Source organism: Heliangelus exortis, chromosome 3 (genome assembly GCF_036169615.1).
Source record: "Heliangelus exortis chromosome 3, bHelExo1.hap1, whole genome shotgun sequence".
Lineage (NCBI taxonomy): Eukaryota > Metazoa > Chordata > Aves > Apodiformes > Trochilidae > Heliangelus > Heliangelus exortis.
In genome coordinates this window covers 26,515,268-26,536,281 of record NC_092424.1, presented here as the reverse complement: position 1 = coordinate 26,536,281, position 21,014 = coordinate 26,515,268, and the positions used below count along the sequence as shown (strand labels likewise).

The 21,014-nt window shown below is 43.5% G+C and overlaps 1 protein-coding gene across 1 annotated transcript in view; it reads left to right on the top strand.

The window, feature by feature from the left end:
* The window catches only part of HHIPL2 (HHIP like 2), a 21,515-nt gene extending 501 nt beyond the window's left edge, over positions 1 to 21,014 (top strand). The window contains 6 exon segments of the mRNA XM_071741165.1: positions 367 to 632; positions 16,346 to 16,488; positions 17,308 to 17,389; positions 19,332 to 19,414; positions 20,640 to 20,965; positions 20,967 to 21,014. Coding sequence (XP_071597266.1) covers positions 367 to 632; positions 16,346 to 16,488; positions 17,308 to 17,389; positions 19,332 to 19,414; positions 20,640 to 20,965; positions 20,967 to 21,014 — 948 coding nt within the window.

The following is a 21,014-nucleotide window of genomic DNA, read 5'->3' as shown; positions in this document are numbered from 1 at the left end:
TATATTGAGAAGAATTATAGGTTGTGAAAATCTACTGTGGCTTGTTCAAATAGATGATGCACTTCAACACATCCAAAGGCAGTTTTTGCACGTGTTGGTTCTGGGTTGTCTGTTCAGCTCAGGCATTGTTTTCATATCATTGGTAGGAGAGAGTGAAAGGTTGCTGTAGCTGCATGAGCAGAGAGGGAAGCTTGTGCTGCAGGCCTGTAGCAAAGGCACAGAACTACTGAAAAATTCTCTGCTTGGTGGAAGTTTTTCTACAGTCTTGCAATCTTGAGTTGAAATCACAGAAGGGTTAGGGTTGGAAGGACCTTGAAGATCATCCAGTTCCAGCCCCCTTTCATGGGCAGGGACACCTCCCACTAGACCAGGCTGCTCAAGGCCCCATCCAACCTGGCCTTACAACACTTCCAGGGAGGGGGCAGACACAACTTCCTTGGGCAGCCTGTTCCAGTGTCTCACCACCAGTGTCTGGGTTATGAGCTGCCTTTCCAGCCCCCTTTTCACTTGAAATTCTCTGCCTATGAAAAGTTTGGCTGCTGTGACCAGGAGAGACACAACAGCATTGCAGCAAAATACTGGGATGTCATGGGTTATATTGATCCTCTGGGCCATAAACTATGTGGAATGTAAAGATATCCTGGGGTCACTTGTGGTTCTGATAGCCTTTTATGGCCAACTGTGTTCCTGTAAAAGAGGTTTGGAAGCAGGGGAAAAGTGGGCTGATGGAGTAATGGTACCTAAGCCTCAGCATGAATTTTGCAAAGTGCTTTGTATAAGGTGCATCACTTTGTATTTGGAAATATCTATTTGCTAGCAGTAGTGATTTCTGAGAACATTGCCCAACTCAGATGATGACAGGAGCCCTGCTGCTCTGCTAATTTTCTCATAACAAAGGGGACAGTTCCAGATCAATATTTTCTGATGGCAGCTACTAGATGCTGGACCTAGTAAAATTCTAGGATCTAGTATTTGGGTCCCTGGACCCCATGAAGGATGTGTTCTGATCATGTTTCTGCTGAGGATGCTCCAAAGGGTGTGGATGTAAAAGTAGAACAAAATTTAATAGGTAGTGGTTTCACACAGCTGCTGCAAGGCCCTGGAGGCTTCAGTCACTGTGTTTTCATCAGTGCTGTCTTCCCACTGTCCATCTGGCTCATGGAAAGAGGCATTGTGCAATGAGAAAAGACCAAAGACACTTTTTCCTGAGCTTCTCCCTGCCCTGGAGTTAGAGGGCAGGGCTGAGCTGATCTGTCTTTGGTAACAACTGTTAGTCATGCAAAGCTGCACTTACTGCCTGCCAAAACACAAAGCAGCCAAAAGACACACTCAGTCTTGCTAAGAGTCTATGAAGTTCTTCTACTTAGTATTTTCTCAGCCCTAAAATATCATCTGTGTACCAAAATGTTTCTACTTTAGTTGGTTGCTAGCAGAATTCTGGCACCTCCTTGGGAGGGGGATACGCCCTTTCGGCACTGGGGTTGAAAAAAGGTAGCATCAGTGATTATCATATTGCAGTTGGTAAACTAGAAAACCAGAAAGGGTGTGTTACAGGTCCTCACAGAACCACCACTGTTGATGTTATGAACATTTTTCTGCACATGGCTGGTAGAAAAAATCAGTATAAAAAGTCTATTGCCTCTGACCGCTCGTTCTGCAGGGCATAATTTAATTTTGCATTTGTTATATGTTGTAGCTAAATAAAACTAACCCACCTGTCCTGGTTTGGGCCAGGATAAAGGTGATTTTCTGTCTTGTACTTTTGCTTTCAGCTAAGTCTCCTGTAAGTAGTTGCACTTGCTGAAATTAACAGCAAGTTTCTCAGACAGTGTGTGTTTCTAGGACTGATAACACTTGATGTTTATAGTTACTGCTAGAGACTGGTATGCAGAGCCAAGGACACTGCTCAGCTCTGAAGAAAACATAAAGAGGTCCCACCTGCATCCCTCCTTTGGGGAGGAACGGACAAGATAGATGCCAGAATTGACCAAACAGAGTATTCCATCCCATATACGTCATCCTCAGTATAAATTTGAGGGATCACGAGGGCCAAGCCAGATTTCCTGCTTCCAGCTTCCGGCTGCCTGCCCTTCCTGCCTTTCCTGCTTCCATTCCTTCACCCCGGCATCCTGGAAGGATCCCGTCCGTTTGCCTGCCTGTGCTCCTGATCTGTGCCAGCCCATATCTGTGTGTTCCTGCCTCCAGTTCCCGACTGCTGCCGACTCCAGGAGTCCAGCCTGGACTTTCCCAGAGCTGCCCTGCAGCCTCAGTGGTGACGTGAGAGCTATTGGGGGAAAGGGGGGAGGAATGTGGTATCCATTTTCTTGTATATTTGTATATATTTATTAACTTTCCCATTTATCATTACTGTTTCATTAAAGTTGTGTAGTTTAGTTTCCAACCCATAAGTCTCTCTCCCTTATTCTCTCTCCTTTCTTATCCGGGAGGAGAGAGAGATTAATAGAGAGCGTCTGTTACTCGGTTTAATTGCCGGGCCAGTGTTAAACCGTGACAGATTTATTGGCGCCCAACGTGGGGCCCGAGCTAATTGGCTCGAGTCCAGTTCAAATTTTGACTAATTTGCCTGAATAGTTTCAATTCCAACTCCAGTCGAAGAATGGCTTTGTTGAGTGGGAATCAGACCTTTTCCTTTGGAAATTTCACAGGGTTGGAGATTAAACCAATCATGCCATACATTTGGTACTTAGGGTATGCAATCTGTTTATTTGCAGCTGGAATTGCTGTTAATATGTGGTTTTTTAATCGTAAGAGCTGCTTTAGAACCATCGTTGCAATATGGTCCTCAATATTGATGTATATCATGGTGCATGGTACAGTGGTGTTTCATACAAGGATTAAGAACTTTGTTAGTAATTACATTTTCAGCCCTCTTTTGAGGAAATATACCTCTCTTGGGCTGAGTTCAGTGGATTCTTGTCAAAATGGCATTATGCTTGTTATAGTTTTGAGCCTCCTGATTCTTGCAGCCATTGTTGTTCAGGTGTCTGTGAATATTTTCATGTGCTATCATATGTTGGTGAGGAATAAGACAACTACAACTAGGGGAACGAGCACACCTCATAGAGAGAGCACCCCCACTCCTGCCGCTTCTCGCCCCCCCTCACACAAGGGCACAACTCAGATAAGGCCGGCCAGCATCGCCAGTGTTTCTGCTACAGCTGCAGCTGCTGTCTCTACCCCCACAGACACTGCTGCTGCTCAGAAAACGAGCCCTGCTGCGGCTACTGCTGCAGATACCACAGCTTCTCCCCCTCAGCCCACACAGTTACTGGTTGACCCTGTAACTAGGAGAAAAGGAAAACAATGGAAATCAGAAATGAGCCTTAACCCTTCCAAGTCTGAACAAGACGACCAGGTGATAGAGGAAATAGAGGATACTGCCTCTCCTCGTAGAGCAGCTAGAAGAGACTCTAAAGCAGAGTCAGCTGAGGACTCAGACTCAGAATCTGTTCAGTCCTATTCCATGAGAGACTTGCGTACTCTGAGAAAAGACTATAGTCGATTTCCAGGTGAACCACTTCTCTCTTGGTTACTCCGATGCTGGACGGACGGGGCTGCTACCATAACATTAACTCAGAGGGAAGCCAGACAGTTGGGATCCCTGGCCAGAGAGGCAGGTATTGATCGAGCATTTGGGGAAAAGGCTGGAACCACTAGCCTATGGAAGCGACTCTTGGCAGCTGTAAGGGAGAGATATCCCTATAAAGAGGAAATAGACTGCCCACAGGTCAAAGCACCCACGCTTGGAAAAGCTCTCAAGTATCTGGAGGAATTGGCTGTACGAGACGTGATCTATAATGCTGATGGCATTGAAGATCCTTATCACGTACCGTGCCCTAGACCTATGCTGCAAAGGTTTGTGCATGCTGCACCACTACCTTTTAACCACACACTATCAGTAATGCTATGGGTTCCTGCAGATGTGGATGCAACTGTGGGTGATGTGATTAAAACAGTACGAGAGTGTGAAGATGCTGTCACAGCTCCTCGTCGGGCTTGGGTCTCAGCTATAAAGAGACAATCTGAGAAACTGCATTCACCCCTTTCCCCTCAGACAGACGGAGGACCCCGCATTGCAGCCATTAAGAAGAGACGCCCTCCTATGAGACAGAATCGAGAGAAACAGAATTCAGTAAGAGGAATCTTATGGTCACTCCTGAGTGAGCATGGAGAGGACATGAAAAAGTGGGATCAGAAACCTACTGCTGTCCTAGAGGAGCAAGTACGTAAGTTGCTGACTAAGACGAAGGCAAAAGGAGGTCCTTCTAAAAAGATGGCTGCTCAAGTCTCCAGTGTGGAGTTACCCAATTCAAATATGCTGGTGACTCAAGATCCCTCTACATCAGGTGTGAGTACTGGGGATGCAAACTCCAGTAATGCACATACTGACAATGTTGTATGTGCTCAAGCTTAGAGGTGCCCTGCCTCCAGCCAGGTGGAGGAGAGGGACAACCGAATTTATTGGATTGTGTGGATTCGATGGCCTGGCACATTAGAGCCACAAAAATATAAAGCCTTGGTGGACACTGGTGCACAGTGCACACTAATGCCATCGAATCAAAAAGGGACAGAATCTGTCACTATTTCTGGAGTGACAGGGGGATCCAAAGAACTGACTATTGTGAAGGCTGATGTGAGCCTCACTGGAATAAAATGGCATAAGCACCCGATAGTGACTGGTCCAGATGCTCCGTGCATCCTTGGCATAGACTGCCTCATGGGAGGTGATTTCGAGGACCCGAAAGGGTACCGGTGGTCCTTTGGTACTGCAGCTATTAAGACTGAGAATGGAGAATGGCTGCATGCTTTGTTTGGCCTTTCAGACAAATCCTTTGTAGTGGGTTTGCTGAGAACTATAAACCAGCGGGTGCCGAATGCTATTTCAGTAGTGCATCGAAGACAATATCGTGTCAACAGAGATGCTGTGATCCCCATTCACAAGCTGATCCGGCAACTAGAAAGCCAAGGAGTGATCAGCAAGACTCACTCACCCTTCAACAGTCCTGTATGGCCAGTGAGAAAGCCTAATGGAGAGTGGAGGCTGACAGTGGACTACCGTGCCCTGAATGAGGTTACTCCACCACTAAGTGCTGCTGTGCCAGACATGCTAGAACTTCAGTATGAGCTGGAGTCAAAGGCAGCCAGGTGGTATGCTACTATTGACATTGCTAATGCATTTTTTGCTATCCCTATAGCACCAGAATGCAGGGCACAGTTTGCTTTCACCTGGAGAGGTATCCAGTACACTTGGAATCGACTGCCCCAGGGGTGGAAACACAGTCCTACCATCTGCCATGGACTGATCCATGATACCTTGGAAAAGGGTGGAGCTCCAGAACATCTACAGTACATCGATGACATCATTGTGTGGGGTGACACAGCAAAGGAAGTCTACGAGAAAGGTAAGAAGATAATTGAAATCCTTCTAGAGGCTGGTTTTGCTATCAAAAGAAGCAAGGTCAAGGGACCTGCACAAGAGATACAGTTTCTGGGAGTTAAGTGGCAAGATGGACGTCGCCACATCCCAATGGATGTGATTAACAAAATAACAGCTATGGCCCCACCAACTACCAAAAAAGAAACTCAGTCCTTCTTAGGAACTGTTGGTTTCTGGAGGATGCATATTCCTCTTTATAATCAGATTGTGAAACCTCTCTATGAGGTTACTCGGAAGAAGAAAGACTTTAAATGGGGCTCAGAACAACAAGCTGCTTTTGAGAGTATTAAACAGGAGATTGTGCAGGCAATGGCCCTTGGACCAATTCGAACAGGGCCAGACATTAAAAATGTTCTTTACACCGGAGATGGAGGTGATGGTCCTACATGGAGCCTCTGGCAGAAAGCTCCAGGAGAGACTCGAGGCCGACCTCTTGGATTCTGGGGTCGAAACTACAAAGGCTCCGAAGCCAACTACACAGCCACTGAAAAAGAGATACTGGCCGCATATGAAGGAGTTAGAGCTGCTTCAGAAGTGATTGGTACTGAAGCACAGCTCCTCCTGGTGCCACGATTACCTGTACTGAGTTTTATGTACACAGGTAGAGAATCTTCCCATCATGCTACCGATGCTACCTGGAGTAAATGGATTGCTTTACTCTCACAGAGAGCTAGGATAGGAAGACTTGATCGCCCAGGAATTGTAGAAGCAATAACACATTGGCCAGAAGGCAAACACTTTGGAATGCCACCAGAAAAAGTGGTAAAACGGGCTGAAGAAGCCCCACCATACGACCAGTTACCAGAGGATGAAAAACAATATGCTCTTTTCACTGATGGATCCTGTCGTCTGGTAGGAGGCCATCGAAGGTGGAAAGCTGCTGTATGGAATCCTACACGACTAGTTGCAAAAACAGATGAAGGAGATGGTGAATCAAGTCAATTTGCAGAGGTCAAAGCCATCCAATTGGCTTTGGACATTGCTGAACAAGAAAAGTGGCCGAAACTTTATCTCTATACTGACTCATGGATGGTAGCAAATGCCTTATGGGGTTGGTTAAAGCAGTGGAAACAAAACAACTGGCAACGTAGAGATAAACCTATCTGGGCTGCTGAACTGTGGAAAGACATTGCTGCTAGGTTAGAGAAACTTGATGTAAAAGTGCGTCACGTAGATGCCCACGTACCTTCATATCGAGCTACTGAGGAACATCAAAACAACCAACGAGCAGATAAAGCTGCTCAAGTGTTCCAAATAGACCTGGACTGGGACCATAAAGGTGAACTGTTTTTAGCCAAATGGGCCCACAATGCTTCAGGTCATCAAGGCAGGGATGGAACATATCGATGGGCTCGTGACCGAGGGGTGGATTTATCTTTGGACGCTATTGCGCAGGTTATCCATGACTGTGACATGTGTGCTGCAATTAAGCAAGCTAAAAGGTTGAAACCTCTGTGGTATGAAGGGAGATGGTCAAAATATAGGTATGGGGAGGCCTGGCAAGTTGATTACATCACACTGCCTCAAACCCGCCAGGGTAAGCGCTATGTGCTTACAATGGTGGAGGCAAGTACAGGATGGCTGGAAACATATCCTGTGCCTCATGCCACAGCCCGGAACACTATTCTGGGCCTAGAGAAACAAGTCTTGTGGAGACATGGTACACCAGAAAGAATTGAGTCAGACAATGGAACTCATTTCAAAAATAGTCTTATAAATAACTGGGCTAAAGAACATGGTATTGAGTGGATATACCATATCCCCTATCATGCACCAGCCTCAGGTAAAATTGAAAGGTACAATGGACTGTTAAAAACTACCTTAAAGGCATTGGGTGGTGGAACTTTCAAAAACTGGGACAAGCACTTGGCAAAAGCTACCTGGTTAGTTAATACCAGGGGTTCCATCAATCGAGCTGGTCCTGCTCAGTCAGATCTTCTACACACAGTAGATGGGGACAAAGTGCCTGTGGTGCATGAAAAGAATCTGCTAGGGAAAACAGTTTGGGTTTATCCTGCCTCAGGCAAAGGCAAACCCATTCGTGGGGTTGCTTTCGCTCAAGGGCCTGGACACACCTGGTGGGTGATGATGAAAGATGGAGAAGTACAATGTGTACCACAAGGGAATCTAACACTAGGTGAGAATTCCTAATTTCTGCTTGTTTAGCTTAATCAGTAATGCATGGACTCTTTGGGAGTCATGAACTTGTATCCCACCTTAACTACTGTTATGTGAGTGGTTGCACAAACTAACAGTGTTCTGTGAGTGTTTTTCAGGATGATTTTGTGATGGTGAAATCAGAACTAGATCCATCGGCTGGCACCCAGTAACTTCCTTGAAGTTAACATCTGCAACCTGCAACTTCTGGACCATGAACATGAACTGTGAAAATTGCTCCTTCTTTTGAGAATCTGCTACAATAGATGAGCATCAGCAATCATAGACTCATTACTTAGTGAATTTTAGCACAGAGAGGTAGTAATAATTTGTGTATAGATATATTTAGGGATAAGAGATAGTAATGATTGGAGCATGACGCAAATGGTATGGAATAAGGGGTGGAATGTCCTGGTTTGGGCCAGGATAAAGGTGATTTTCTGTCTTGTACTTTTGCTTTCAGCTAAGTCTCCTGTAAGTAGTTGCACTTGCTGAAATTAACAGCAAGTTTCTCAGACAGTGTGTGTTTCTAGGACTGATAACACTTGATGTTTATAGTTACTGCTAGAGACTGGTATGCAGAGCCAAGGACACTGCTCAGCTCTGAAGAAAACATAAAGAGGTCCCACCTGCATCCCTCCTTTGGGGAGGAACGGACAAGATAGATGCCAGAATTGACCAAACAGAGTATTCCATCCCATATACGTCATCCTCAGTATAAATTTGAGGGATCACGAGGGCCAAGCCAGATTTCCTGCTTCCAGCTTCCGGCTGCCTGCCCTTCCTGCCTTTCCTGCTTCCATTCCTTCACCCCGGCATCCTGGAAGGATCCCGTCCGTTTGCCTGCCTGTGCTCCTGATCTGTGCCAGCCCATATCTGTGTGTTCCTGCCTCCAGTTCCCGACTGCTGCCGACTCCAGGAGTCCAGCCTGGACTTTCCCAGAGCTGCCCTGCAGCCTCAGTGGTGACGTGAGAGCTATTGGGGGAAAGGGGGGAGGAATGTGGTATCCATTTTCTTGTATATTTGTATATATTTATTAACTTTCCCATTTATCATTACTGTTTCATTAAAGTTGTGTAGTTTAGTTTCCAACCCATAAGTCTCTCTCCCTTATTCTCTCTCCTTTCTTATCCGGGAGGAGAGAGAGATTAATAGAGAGCGTCTGTTACTCGGTTTAATTGCCGGGCCAGTGTTAAACCGTGACACCCACCCCATTTATTTTCTTACAGATTTTCAAAGTAGTAAGCTTTTACACTTTTCCAACCTTTTAGACCAAGACTGGTGTTTAAATCTTTGGGGTGGAAACGGTGATTGTGTTATTGCTCTTCCTGTTCAAGTTGGCAACAGCCATGGAAATAAGATTGGGTTCTCTGGCAAATATTACTTGGCTGCTGAATCGGTGGAGAGATCACAGAATCTCACAATCACAGAACCATCGTGGTTGGAAAAGACCTCTTAAGATCACAGAGTCCAACAGCCAAGATCTACTAAAAGGTTTTGTTTTAGTGATGTGGCTTTGCTGGATCAAATTGTTACTTATGGTATCATGTGGAAGGGATGGAAAAAGATGATACCTCCACAGTATCTGTGTAGTTTGTAGTCACTGCCCCTGAAATGTTGATGTACCACATCAAATGCAAAAAAAAAGGTGCATATACATGGTCAGGATGTAGTTGTTCTAAGTGCTTATTTCTGTTGTGTGCAGCAGAACTTCAGATAAACTGCTGATAAACAGCAGATAAACACTATCAAGTGCTTTTGTTAACCTTATTTTTATGGAACCTGGAATGCAAAGATTAGGCTCAGAAGCAACAGTAGACAGTATTAGTAGCTTTTGTCTTTTGAACAAAACATATTTCAAGAAAGGTGTAGGTAATTATAGATTAATCTGAATTATTAGTATCCACTCTAATTTAGTAAAAGGAGCATTATTTCACACCTTTGGGGGAAGTCATACTAAATACATATCAGCAATGTGTTGTAACAAAGCATCTCATTCAGTTAGTTGGTCTTTCAGTGTCAAAACCAACAGACAGTGAAAAACCAGACAACTTCTCCCCCTCCTCCTGCCCCCAGTATTCCTGGTGTGGTAATGAGTGCTGTACTGGGGATTACACAGACTGGTTTGGGCAACTGCAGCCGGTCCTACAGAGTCCAAGAAGGGTGCTATGGAGTGCACCTTTCCCTGGCAGTGGAGCTATGTGTTTCTTAACTGATAGCAGGTGGTTAGATGGGGATGTGTTCTGTACTATGGTTTTCCTGATGTCCCTCTAAACCAGATAGATTTCTCTTGAAAGCTAACAGGCCAGAAGAGGCATCTAAAGCAATTTGTTTCTGATGGTAGAGCTGCTTCAGTGTGCATCTGGCAGATCTGGGTATAATTTTTCTAGCTACACTTGTTCTAAGGATTTAAGCTTAAAAACTGAATGTGAAATTCTGAAAACTGCCTGCATTCTTCTTAAGTGTTGTGCAAGTTGTATGGCTATAAAAATTCCCTGGATTAAAACCTTGATCCATGTGCTAGAACAGCTGTTTGGCTTCTGTCTGAGAGGATGTTTTTTCTGTTCAGAACTGCTGCAGGAGAGGCTTAAAAAAACAAAAAGGCCAATTAAGCCTTATTCCAGCAGATTAAAAGCTATGATATTAGCAGGGGATAGGAGCTGGTTCAGGGAAAGTAACACACTTCTGATCAGTTTGAGACCTGAGGAGCGCTGAATGCGAGCTCTTTTTGCTGGGAAACTGCTATGATGCAGCAAAGAAATATCAACCTAATCTTAGCAGTTTCTGCCTCTTCAGCTCTATAAATTAGCAGGATTAGTTGTATTGTTACACACACTCTTGAGTAAAATTAAAGAACAACCAACAGTGCCCCCAAGGCCCCACCTAAACCTGGGAGTTTACCTAGATCCTGAGGGATGAGGGCTCACATGTTGCAGGGTCTGGGTGCTCTGGGTGTTGTGTGCCAGGGAAACACTGCGTAGGAAGTCTGATGGATGGAAAAGCATGGCAGGTGCTCTGGGGCTGTGCTGATTTCTATGTGCTTATTGATGCAGACTGTTGACAGAATAGAGTTGATAGAGGTTGAAGGTGGTGAGGACATGCCTTGTTTCAGAGGGAGCTATTTTTGTCTTCTCAGACTGCTGGTCTGGGAGCTGGACTCTCCCCAGTTAAGAGAAATTAAAAATGTTTTCAAAGATGTTAATAAAGTAATTACTTTAGAATTGAGAGGAGCTTTAGACTGCCAGTGACTTGTGCCAGTGGAGTACTGGGCTGTGGCCGCGTCTTAGTGGGAATGAGGGAACTTCCCAGGCCTTGAAATGCAACACAGGTTAAACTGTGCCTACTCTCCCCCCCCCTTCCTTGGTGACACCTTATCAGGCTGTTACCTCTCCTTGTTTCCTAGTACTTGAGCATCGTATTTTGTGAAAATTACAATAAAACTACAAACTCAACAGATTTGGGGGGTGCGAGTGTATGCTGGTGAATGTGGAGGAGGTGAGCAATAGTAAATGAACTGCGTAAGCATCAGGGTTATTGAATGCACCAAAACTGCTCTCTTTCAACAGTCACTGACTTGAAGCTTTGGCTTTTGAGGATGGCACTCAACCTTGTTCTGGGAAGACCCTAAAAACCAGGAAAAATGTTGTGGTTCTGGCATTTTGGCTGAGCTCAGGCTGCAAGGACAGGCCTGGGGGACTTGGCTCCCCTTGGCAGGCTGGAGACTTCTGATCTGGGAAGAAGCGATATGAAAGCAACAAAAATTAACCTATTCTGTGCAGCTTTGTAATCAGATGGCAGCAAGGAAAAGTGAGAAACTTACTACACCAAGAGTTGAAAGGGCTTTAATATTTAAGTCATATGTGTTCTTAATATGGACAAAATTCCTTTGTATGTTTCTGTGAGCAAAGGATTTGCTATGCAAAGTTTGAAATGAAGGTTGGTAGTCTTCACATTGAATATCCTAGAAAGGCTGTTACTTGCACACAAAAAAATTGCCAGTGCTTGTACAGCTGCCTCAGATTTGTTTAATGAATTTTGTATAATGAAACTTGTTTAATGAGCCTGAAAAAATACTAACATACTTGATTCTTCAACAACTTACTTTCCTACATATGTTCCAAATAAAAACTCTGTATAGACTGTTTGAGGCTACTGGTATGAAAACCAGCAAATTTGTATTTCAGCAGAATTTAGCTTCTGTTTTAACATCTGCTATTTTGTGCAGATTCTATGTGTAATTTTAATGGAAATATTTTATAGATGTTCTGGCCCAGAATTTTTGCAAGATGAGGAATTTAAATTTAGGTACAATTTCACAGGTAATGCTTGATTTTCAGTATTCAACCCGTATTTTGCACAGTTAAAAACATAATGATATTTGAAGGAACATAATTTTAGTTATATAACACTTGAAAATGTTGCCTGCAGTAATTTTTTCCTGAAGATCACATGTACAGTCAATTGTAGCTACATGAATTGCATAAGATACTTACTTACTTGAAACAGTTCTAAATCTCAGGTAGAGTCTGCTTCAGTGATACTATGCATGCAAAAACATGACCAAAATTATTAGTACAGTATTAGACCAAATATTAACTTAGCCTGTACATTTAACCATTGTACATCTTTAGCACCCACATTTTCTTCCAGCAGAGTTTCACCTACTTTATTTAGCCTGGCTTTTGTTACCTTTATGTGATGGTTCTTCACTTTTCTTCTGGAGGAAAGGCTGAACAAGTGCTTGCCACCCATCTTCTCAATGTCAGTAGTGATATTTACAGACCACTGTCAGGCTGCTACCCTACTGATGAGACACTGGAACAGGTTGCCCAGAGATGTGATGGAAGCCCCATCCCTGGAAGTTTTTAAGGCCAGGCTGGAAAGGGTCTGAACAACCTGATCTAGTGGGAGTTGTCCCTGCCCATGGCAGGGGGATTGGAACTAAGTGATCTTAAAGGTGCCCTCCAACCCTGAAAATTCTATGATTCTACTCTGATCACCTCTCTGCAAGACTGTTTAGTCCCATCTTTTTTAGCTGTTTTGTATCTTTGACTGTTCTTGTGACTTTTTCACTGTCCTTTCATGGTCCTTGTGGATTTGTTCCCTTATGTTGCTTTTAAGAAAGGCTAACAGAGCTGCAAACCATGTTGAATTTGTGGGTGAACTTTTACGTGGTTCTTGCTTTCTTGGTTGCTCTGCTAACACTTGATTATACCTAAGTATGGGCTTAAATGGTTTAGCAAAGTAAAATCTTAAATATATCTGGAAAAGGCAGTATTTCTGGCTATTGTGAAAGATGTGTCCAGATTTTGGACTGCTGGCCTGGAGAATGGTGTATGAAGACAAATTTTCTCTATAGTGCAAAGGGTTGCTGCAGTGAGGGAGAGAACAAATCACAGAATCATCATGGGTGGAAAAGACCTCTGAAATTACTAAGTCCAACTGTCCACCCAGGAAAAAAAAACAAACAACCAAAACCAAACAAAAAAGCACAATACAAGAGGAAAAAAACCACCCAACATGCATTTTTAAAATACCTGTAGGGATGGTGACTACCACTTCCCTGAACAGCCCATTCTAGTGTCTGGCTGCTCTTCAGTAAAAAGATTCTTCCTAATGTCTAGTCTAAACCTTCCCTGATGCAACTTCAGGACATTTCCTCTGGTCCTGTCATTATTCACTTGGGAGAAGAGTCCAACACCCACCTGGCTACAACCTCTTTTCAGGGAGTTGTAGAGATCAGTGAGGTCTCCCCTCAGTCTCTTCTCCAAACTGAACAAGCCCAGTTCCCTCAGCTGCTCCTCACAGGACTTGTGCTCCAGACCCTTCACCAGCTTTGTTGCTCTCTTCTGAACACTCTCCAGCACCTCCATATCCATCTCCTGAGGGGCCCTGAACTGAGCACGGTACTCAAGGTACAGCCTCACCAGTGCTGGGTACAAGGCCGTGATCACTTCCCTTCTCCTGCTGGCCACACTATTTCTGATACAAGCCAGAATGCTGTTGGCACTCTTGGCCACCTGGGCACACTGCTGGCTCCTACTCATAAGGCTGTCGACCAGCACCCCCAGGTCCTTTTATACTGGGCAGCTTTCCAGCCCCTCTCCCCCTGTAGAATTGCCTGGGGTTGTTGTGACCGAAGTGCAGGACCTGGCACTTGGCCTCAGTGAACCTCACACAGTTGGCCTTGTGCCATTGATCAAACCTGTCTGTGTCCCTCTGCAAACCCTTCCTGCCCTCAAGCAGATCATCAGTCCTGCCCAATTTGGTGTCATCTGCAGACTTACTGAATCATAGAATCATAGAATAGGCTGGGTTGGAAGGGACCTCAGAGATCATCGAGTCCAACCCTTAAAGCAGCACTCAATCCCCTCATTCAGATCTGTAGGCAACAGGTGCCAGGACCTGCCGAGTAATGAGCTCAGTCGGTGCTCATTACTCGGCAGGTCCTGGCACCTGTTGCCTACACAGATCATTGATAAAGATACTGAATAAGACTTGCCCCAAAACTGGGGAACACCACAGGTGACTGGGTGCCAAATGGATTTAACTCTGTTCACTACAACTGTCTGGTCCCAGCCATCCAGTCAGTTTCTAACTGAGTGAAGAGTACACCTACCTATGTGATGATTTGCCAGCTCTCTAGGAGAATGCTGTGGGAGACACTATCAAAGGCTTTACTGAAGTCTAAATAAACAATGTTCACAGCCTTTTCCTCATCCACTAGACAGGTCACCTGGTCATAGAATGAAACCATGTTGGTCAAGCATGACCTGCCTTTCCTGAAGCAATGCTGGTTGGGCCTGTTCAGGCTGTCCGACACTTGCTATGTGAGCACATTCAAGATGAACCTCACTGTGATTTTTCCTGGTACCGAGGTCAGGCTGACAGGATTGTGCTTCCCCAGATCCTCCTTCTGGCCTCCTTATCAGCCTTTCTGCAGGCTGATACCTTTCTGCACTGCTTGTTTGATGCAGAGAATCTTGGTCTCATGTGTTAGGGAAGCTCATCTCCACTAAACCTTGATGAGCAACTACACACAGAGTTCCTTAAAGACCCTGCATCTGTTCTGTCCTGGAATAAATTAATGAATTCCCACTGAAATTTATGTATGCTCTTTATCATTCTAGTAATTTTTGTGCCCGCCTGACTCATTGAGCAATTGCTTTTTGATGCACTCTGGATATAAATTTTCTCACTTTTTATTCTTCTGTGTTTAACAGATGACATTCTTCACATATTTGCATATGGTCACAATGTGTGGAAGTCAGTCACTGGATGTTATATTTACAGAGGATGTGAGTTGCCCAGCTTGACTGGCTTCTATATTTTTTGGTGATTTCATGGATGAGTAAGGCTAATTGTTTTATGTTCAGCTCCCATTCTGTACCCACATTTGCCTTATCAGGGAAAATAAGGATATCAGAGACCTTTTGAGATGGAGTATAGATAAGAATACTGGATGTCTGTGTATCAGATTAAGCACTCTGGCAATTATAAAATATTTTGTTTGGAATCTAAACTTCCTGCAATTTGTAGTCCTTAGGACAGGTTTGCTTTTCTTCAGGTCTGTCTTTCCATACCTTACAGAATCACAGTCACAGAATGTCAGGGGTTGGAAGGGACCTCTGAAGATCATCCAGTCCAACTCCCCTGCCAGAGCAGGTTCACCTAGAGCAGGTTCCCTTAGGGCAGGTTGCACAGGATGGCATCTAGGTGGGTTCTGAATGTCTCCTGAGTCAGAGACTCCACAATCTCTCTGAGCAGCCTGTTCCACTGTTCCATGATGTGAGGAAACAAACTTTACAGCCCACAAAAGATTATAAATCAGGCATGTTATCACAGTGCTGGGTGCGAGGGGGATCACTCCTTTCCAAGCTCACACACAGCAGCTAAATGCAAGCAACTATTTATTACCCAAAGTTATACATAAGCAGTACAGAAACATGCATATAGATACAAGAATCAAGGTTACTAAAATAAGCTATTAACATAAGTCTCCACCCATCTCCACATTCGCCTTGTCCCCTGGCAAGGGTCTCCAGGGGTCTGCTGGAGGAAGGCTAGCAGTCTTCTTCACAGAGTACTTTTAACCTCAGGCCTTGAATATTTGAATCTGAACTGTGAGTCTGGGTTTTCTCTAGGCTCATCAGGGTTTTCCCTAAGCTCATCATCAGCACCTCCTGTTAGTCCTTGCAATAAACCAGAGGTATCCTGCCTGGTCACATTCTTCCTAGCAACATCCCATTGTTTCGTGTCAGAAATGAGTCTCCAGGGCAAGCAGAGCTGGGCCACTGTTATCTCAGTCTACAGGATGCTGGCTGATAATTTCGTGGTTAGTCATTCATCCAAGAGGACAAAGCAGAGTTTTACTTCAATACCTTTCTATAATAAAATAACATAGTGCATTAAATTTAATAAAGAATGATTTACAGCCATCACTAGTATCCAATCTAAACCTCCCCTGCCACAACTTGAGGCCATTTACTCTTGTTCTGATGTGTTAGAAAGTTTAAACCTTTGGCATCATCTTCTACCCTTACAGTAAAGAAGTTCTTCCTTGTGTTTCAGTTGAACCTCCTGTGTTCCAGTTTGGGACCACTGCCCCTTGTCCTCTCACTGGACAGTCAGTAGTCTGGGCCCTCACTGATATATTTGTAATATATGATTTTAATAAGAGCTAATCTTTATAATGGAAACATAAAACACAGGGTTTTAATTTTCATACAGTCGGCTTATGTCATTAAAGGAAGATGAGAAGACTAGTAAATAGAAGCAAGATACCTGCACTGGTAACATGAAAGCTTGCATTTTCCCTGGAATGATCAGTTTTTATAGAAAATGTATTATCTTATTTACTGAGGATGAAGCAGGTAGGTATCATAATAGCCATATATTTACTGGAATGAGAACTGTCAGTTCTGTCTTGTAGGGCAAATGTCTAAAATTATTTTACTCCCTCACATGCTACTAGAGAACAGGCACTGCAAAACAGGCTTGTGGCTCTCTCAGCAGGACAGATATGTGGTTCAGAATTATCTGCCCTGTGAGGCTACTGCAGATTGGCTTGGGAGATAGATCCTCTTGTGAACTTGCAGTCTGAATGATCCAGGTTCTTTAAGGAGTTTGACTGGCTGTTTGTTTCAGCCTTTCCCTGTTCCTTTGTTCGTTTCTGCTGTTTCATTAAGGAAAAGACCGTATCAACACAGATTGTTCTTTCAATTTATTAGCTCATCCTCACTTGAGTTCTTACAGATTATTTGAATTTCCCCCTCTTCTTTAGCATAAATTCCTCAGTTTTATTCACAACAGCAGCACTACACACCAAGGTGATGATACACCAAGGCTTTGATTTGGGGATAAGGAAAGCCACTAATTAGGAAGTTCAGTGGAAGTGTCTCAGTGCATACTATTATTATTGTGGTCATGATGACCAGGTATCTCACCAAGGTGAAAGCACCAATGCATACTTTGTTCCCTTTTGTACAGTCTCCTGACTGTCCCTGGGAGCCTACCTGCTCAGGACAGGGTAAGACCAAAGCCCACTTCTCAGAAGTAAGACATGAGTGAGGAAGTGACATTTCTGGCTACATGAATTAGTGAAGAGTCAGGAAAGAGAGGGAAATGGAGGACTGGGACTTAGCTTGAGCACTTGATTCTGAAAATGGTTTTCTTTTTTCATTTGCATTTAGGTGAGCTTTATTTTATGTCTACTTCTTATCCCAGTGCCTATGCACCACATGGATCGCTCTACAAGTTTATTGACCCTGCAAGGTTTATAATTAAAGATGTTTTTTCATGCCAAATTCTACTACAATCACCATACATACTGCAATCTCCAGCTATCACAGTAAAAAGAACGATATACTGATATATAATCTCATTGACCTCTGCATCCAGTCCTTGTTTTTTGCTCACTCACCATACACCTGGTGCAACTTGAGTCAGTTTTAGTGAATTTATTCTTCACATGTCATATCTGTGCACCCAGAAACAGACAGAGGTTAAAGGTCTGGAACAGAGAGGTTCAAAAAAATGTCTCCTTGATTGCATATCCAAAGTACAGCACAGTGGTGTTTTAAAAATGACAGTCCTTATCCTCCAGGGTCATGGCATCAAATATTCACAATGCACCTTCATATAAATAAATATGTTAATAATAAATAAACCACAATTTAGTTTTCTTCACAAATTAGAGTGAAATGCAGTGGTTCACGCAGTGTTTAAATAACAGTTGGAGCCTGAACCTGAGTTTTTCCAATCAAAGTGTTTTTTTCCCATTAAGCAGTTACCCCTTCTTAAGTCTATTTTTACAGTAAGTATGCCTATATAATTTTTTCCCTTTCAAACTTTTGGATCTTGGTAAAAGTATTACAGGAGTTTCAAATAACCTTGTAAAGCAGATACTGTACTAATGTATCTGTGCTCCTGCTGAGATTTCAGACACTAGCAAAATGAAACCCCCCCACAAGTTATGTTTTCATAGGAATTTAAATACAAAGCTAGATAGTTAACTCAAGCTCCGTGCCGAGACGATGCAAATGGGAACCTGAGTCTTTTACTTGCTCTGACTACTTGAGGAGACTCCTGCCTTTAGGAGCTTATTGTCTGCCAGGAAGCTTTTCAACTGCATTAACATTTGCTTCAACAAAGGTGACATTTTCAACTTAAAAAAAATGAAATTAAATACTTGTGAGCCAACATAAACATTGAGAGCTTGAACGTGCTCTGTTTCACAAAGAATCACCCTACAGTCTCTGAAAATGGATGGCAGCAGTGCTCCATGTCTCCACTTCAGTTTTCTTCTCTAGCAGCACTCTTGGGGTGGCTGGTGTGCCCTCTGGCCGAATTGGCAACAAATCTCCTCAGGAGGAGCAGCGGGAGGAAGTGTTAGAAAGTGCTTTAAAATTTAGAGGAGGGGAAGGGGCAGAATTGACCAGCCCTCCCCACAAGCAATGCCAACAACCCTGCTTCAGGCTGTGTGGAGGAAGCACTTGGCTTCCGTCTGAGAGAATGCTAATCACAAAAAAATGCAATGCCTTAGGTCATACTTTGCTCTGTGCATGCCAGACTGAAAGAGACTGTTCTGTTTTGCCCTACAGCAGTTCATTTGGTGTGGAACAGAAAACACAGGTCTGTTGCTCTTCTTTGTACTCCTTTCCTGTCACTTAACATGTGACAGCTTTACCTCAGGGGAAATGTGCTTTCTTGGGAGTGCTTTTATACTGTGGGAAGCTGTCAGAGAACAGCAGGAGAGGAAAACAGATACATTTTCTTTGCACTTGTTGCTTCCTCCTTCCTTGCCTGGGCTTTTCCTTTCTCACCCCTCTTGCTGCTGCACCTTGTTGGCTTTCTTTGCTTGAATTCAATGGTAGGCTACAAGTCCATGAAGGCCCAGCCAGCATCCCCTCCCAAACAACTGAACTATCCATGTTAGATAAAGACATTCCATGCCACCTGTTGGCAGAAAGTTGACCAGAAGGGTGATAGAGAAGCTGCAGTCTTCCAGATATTAGTGCTATTCAGACAAGGATTTTATGGCTTGCAGCCCGAGTTAAACTCTTGATTTCCACCTATGTTGCACTTCAGGTACCTAAAGTCCTTTCATGCCTCTTCCAGCAGAGGCAAATGACAACAGGGAATTGATGTGTGCCTCTGGGCTGAATATCCTTACCAGTCTCTCAGATACCTACATATGGCTTTCTGCTTTTTCAAGGAGAGCTCCACCAAGGAAATGCAAATACAAGCCTGTTCCAGTGAAAACAAAGAGTAAATAGATACCATTTGTTCCATGTGCAAGGAAGTTGTTAGGCTTTAATTGTACTGAGAAGCAAAACATATAACCACTTCACAGGCATGTGATTGAAATCTTTAGCAATCTTAAAAACTAAAGCACTGAGCAGGAGCAATCTTGAAGTAAGAAGCACACATTAAATGTGATAATCTGTCTTCTGCTAGATGCCATCCCTTTTCTTAAACCCAGTCTCTGACTGTTTTCCTAAGCTTTGCCAAGTAATAGTGCAAAAAGGCATCACAAGGGAACTGATGTCATTGATTCAGGCTTTGGATTTGGTCTGGCAAGTTCTGAGTGTCCATCCCAGGCTCCATGACAAGCTCCTTAAATCAAATAACGCCCTTTCTGTAAATCTATGGGAGTTGTTATTCCTTTCTCCTGGACTTTTTCTGCCCTGCATCCCATGCAACTAGCGCAGAGATTACATCTTAGTATTGAGCAGAAACAGTGTTGAATAAGTTCTGATTATTTTGTCTGGGATTTGCAGATATTAGTGTAACACAAAAAAATAATATCCTAAAGTCTATCAGTGAAGTGTGTAAACTTCCTTTCCATCTGAATTTGTATTCCTTAAATATACCTTCACCATTTTCAAAGTTATGTCATTGTTTGAATAGGAGGAACTACATCAGGAGGGCTTTTGGACTCTGAGAGGGGCAGAACACAAAGGGAGGGATGTATTCCCTCCCACTTCCTCCCATACTCCATAAAGATCGAGAAAGTCAGCAGCTCCCCCCTCTTCTCAGTTGCTGCTGACTGTGCTGCTCTTTGTTACGTGCAATCTATCGCTAAAAAAACCCCCATATTTGTATATATTTGTATATATTTGTATATATTTGTTACTTTATCCCTTATGTTATTACCCGTCCCTTGTGTTAGTAAATCTGTATCTGGTTGTTTTCAGTTTCCAACTAATGTCTCCAGTATTTATTCCCCATTTATCTTTCTTTTGTGGGGGTAGAGGGAGAATAGAGAGGAATTCTGTCCTTAGGTTTTAGGTCTGCCCAAACTGCTAAGCTGTGACATGTTAAAATATTTCCAAGAAATCCAAGGCTCTATTGATGGAAGAGGTTTATATAGCGTATTGCTTCTTTTATTGCTTCTTTAGCTTCTAGAATGTCAGCAATTCTTCTTAACTGTAGCTCTTAATAACAGTTTATATCAGTCATCTCTGAGTAGTCTTCTGCCTTAAAACCAAGGATGCTGAATCATGTTAATTACTTTCCTCAGAGACTGTCCTTGATCTGCTTAATGTACCTTCAACAACCAAGCCTCAAAAAATATCTTCTACCCCCACTGCAGCCATCCCAACATTTTTTTCTAAGAAAGCTAACTAGACCCCATTTACAAAAATGAAAACATCAACAGTGTAGCCAGCTCTATCTGGTAGGAGGAGACAGAAAAACAAAATTGAAGCTGAACTTCACAAGCCAAAACAGGAACAGAAGATTCCACACATTTCCAGAATTACACCAGTGCAACCTTTACCAAAAGAGAGAAGCTTCCACCGACCCAGAACCAAGCAGCTTCTTCCATAGAAAGCAGCAGTAGCTAAGAAAAAAAATTGACAAGAGGAAGAAGAATAGATTAATAAGCAGCTTTTGA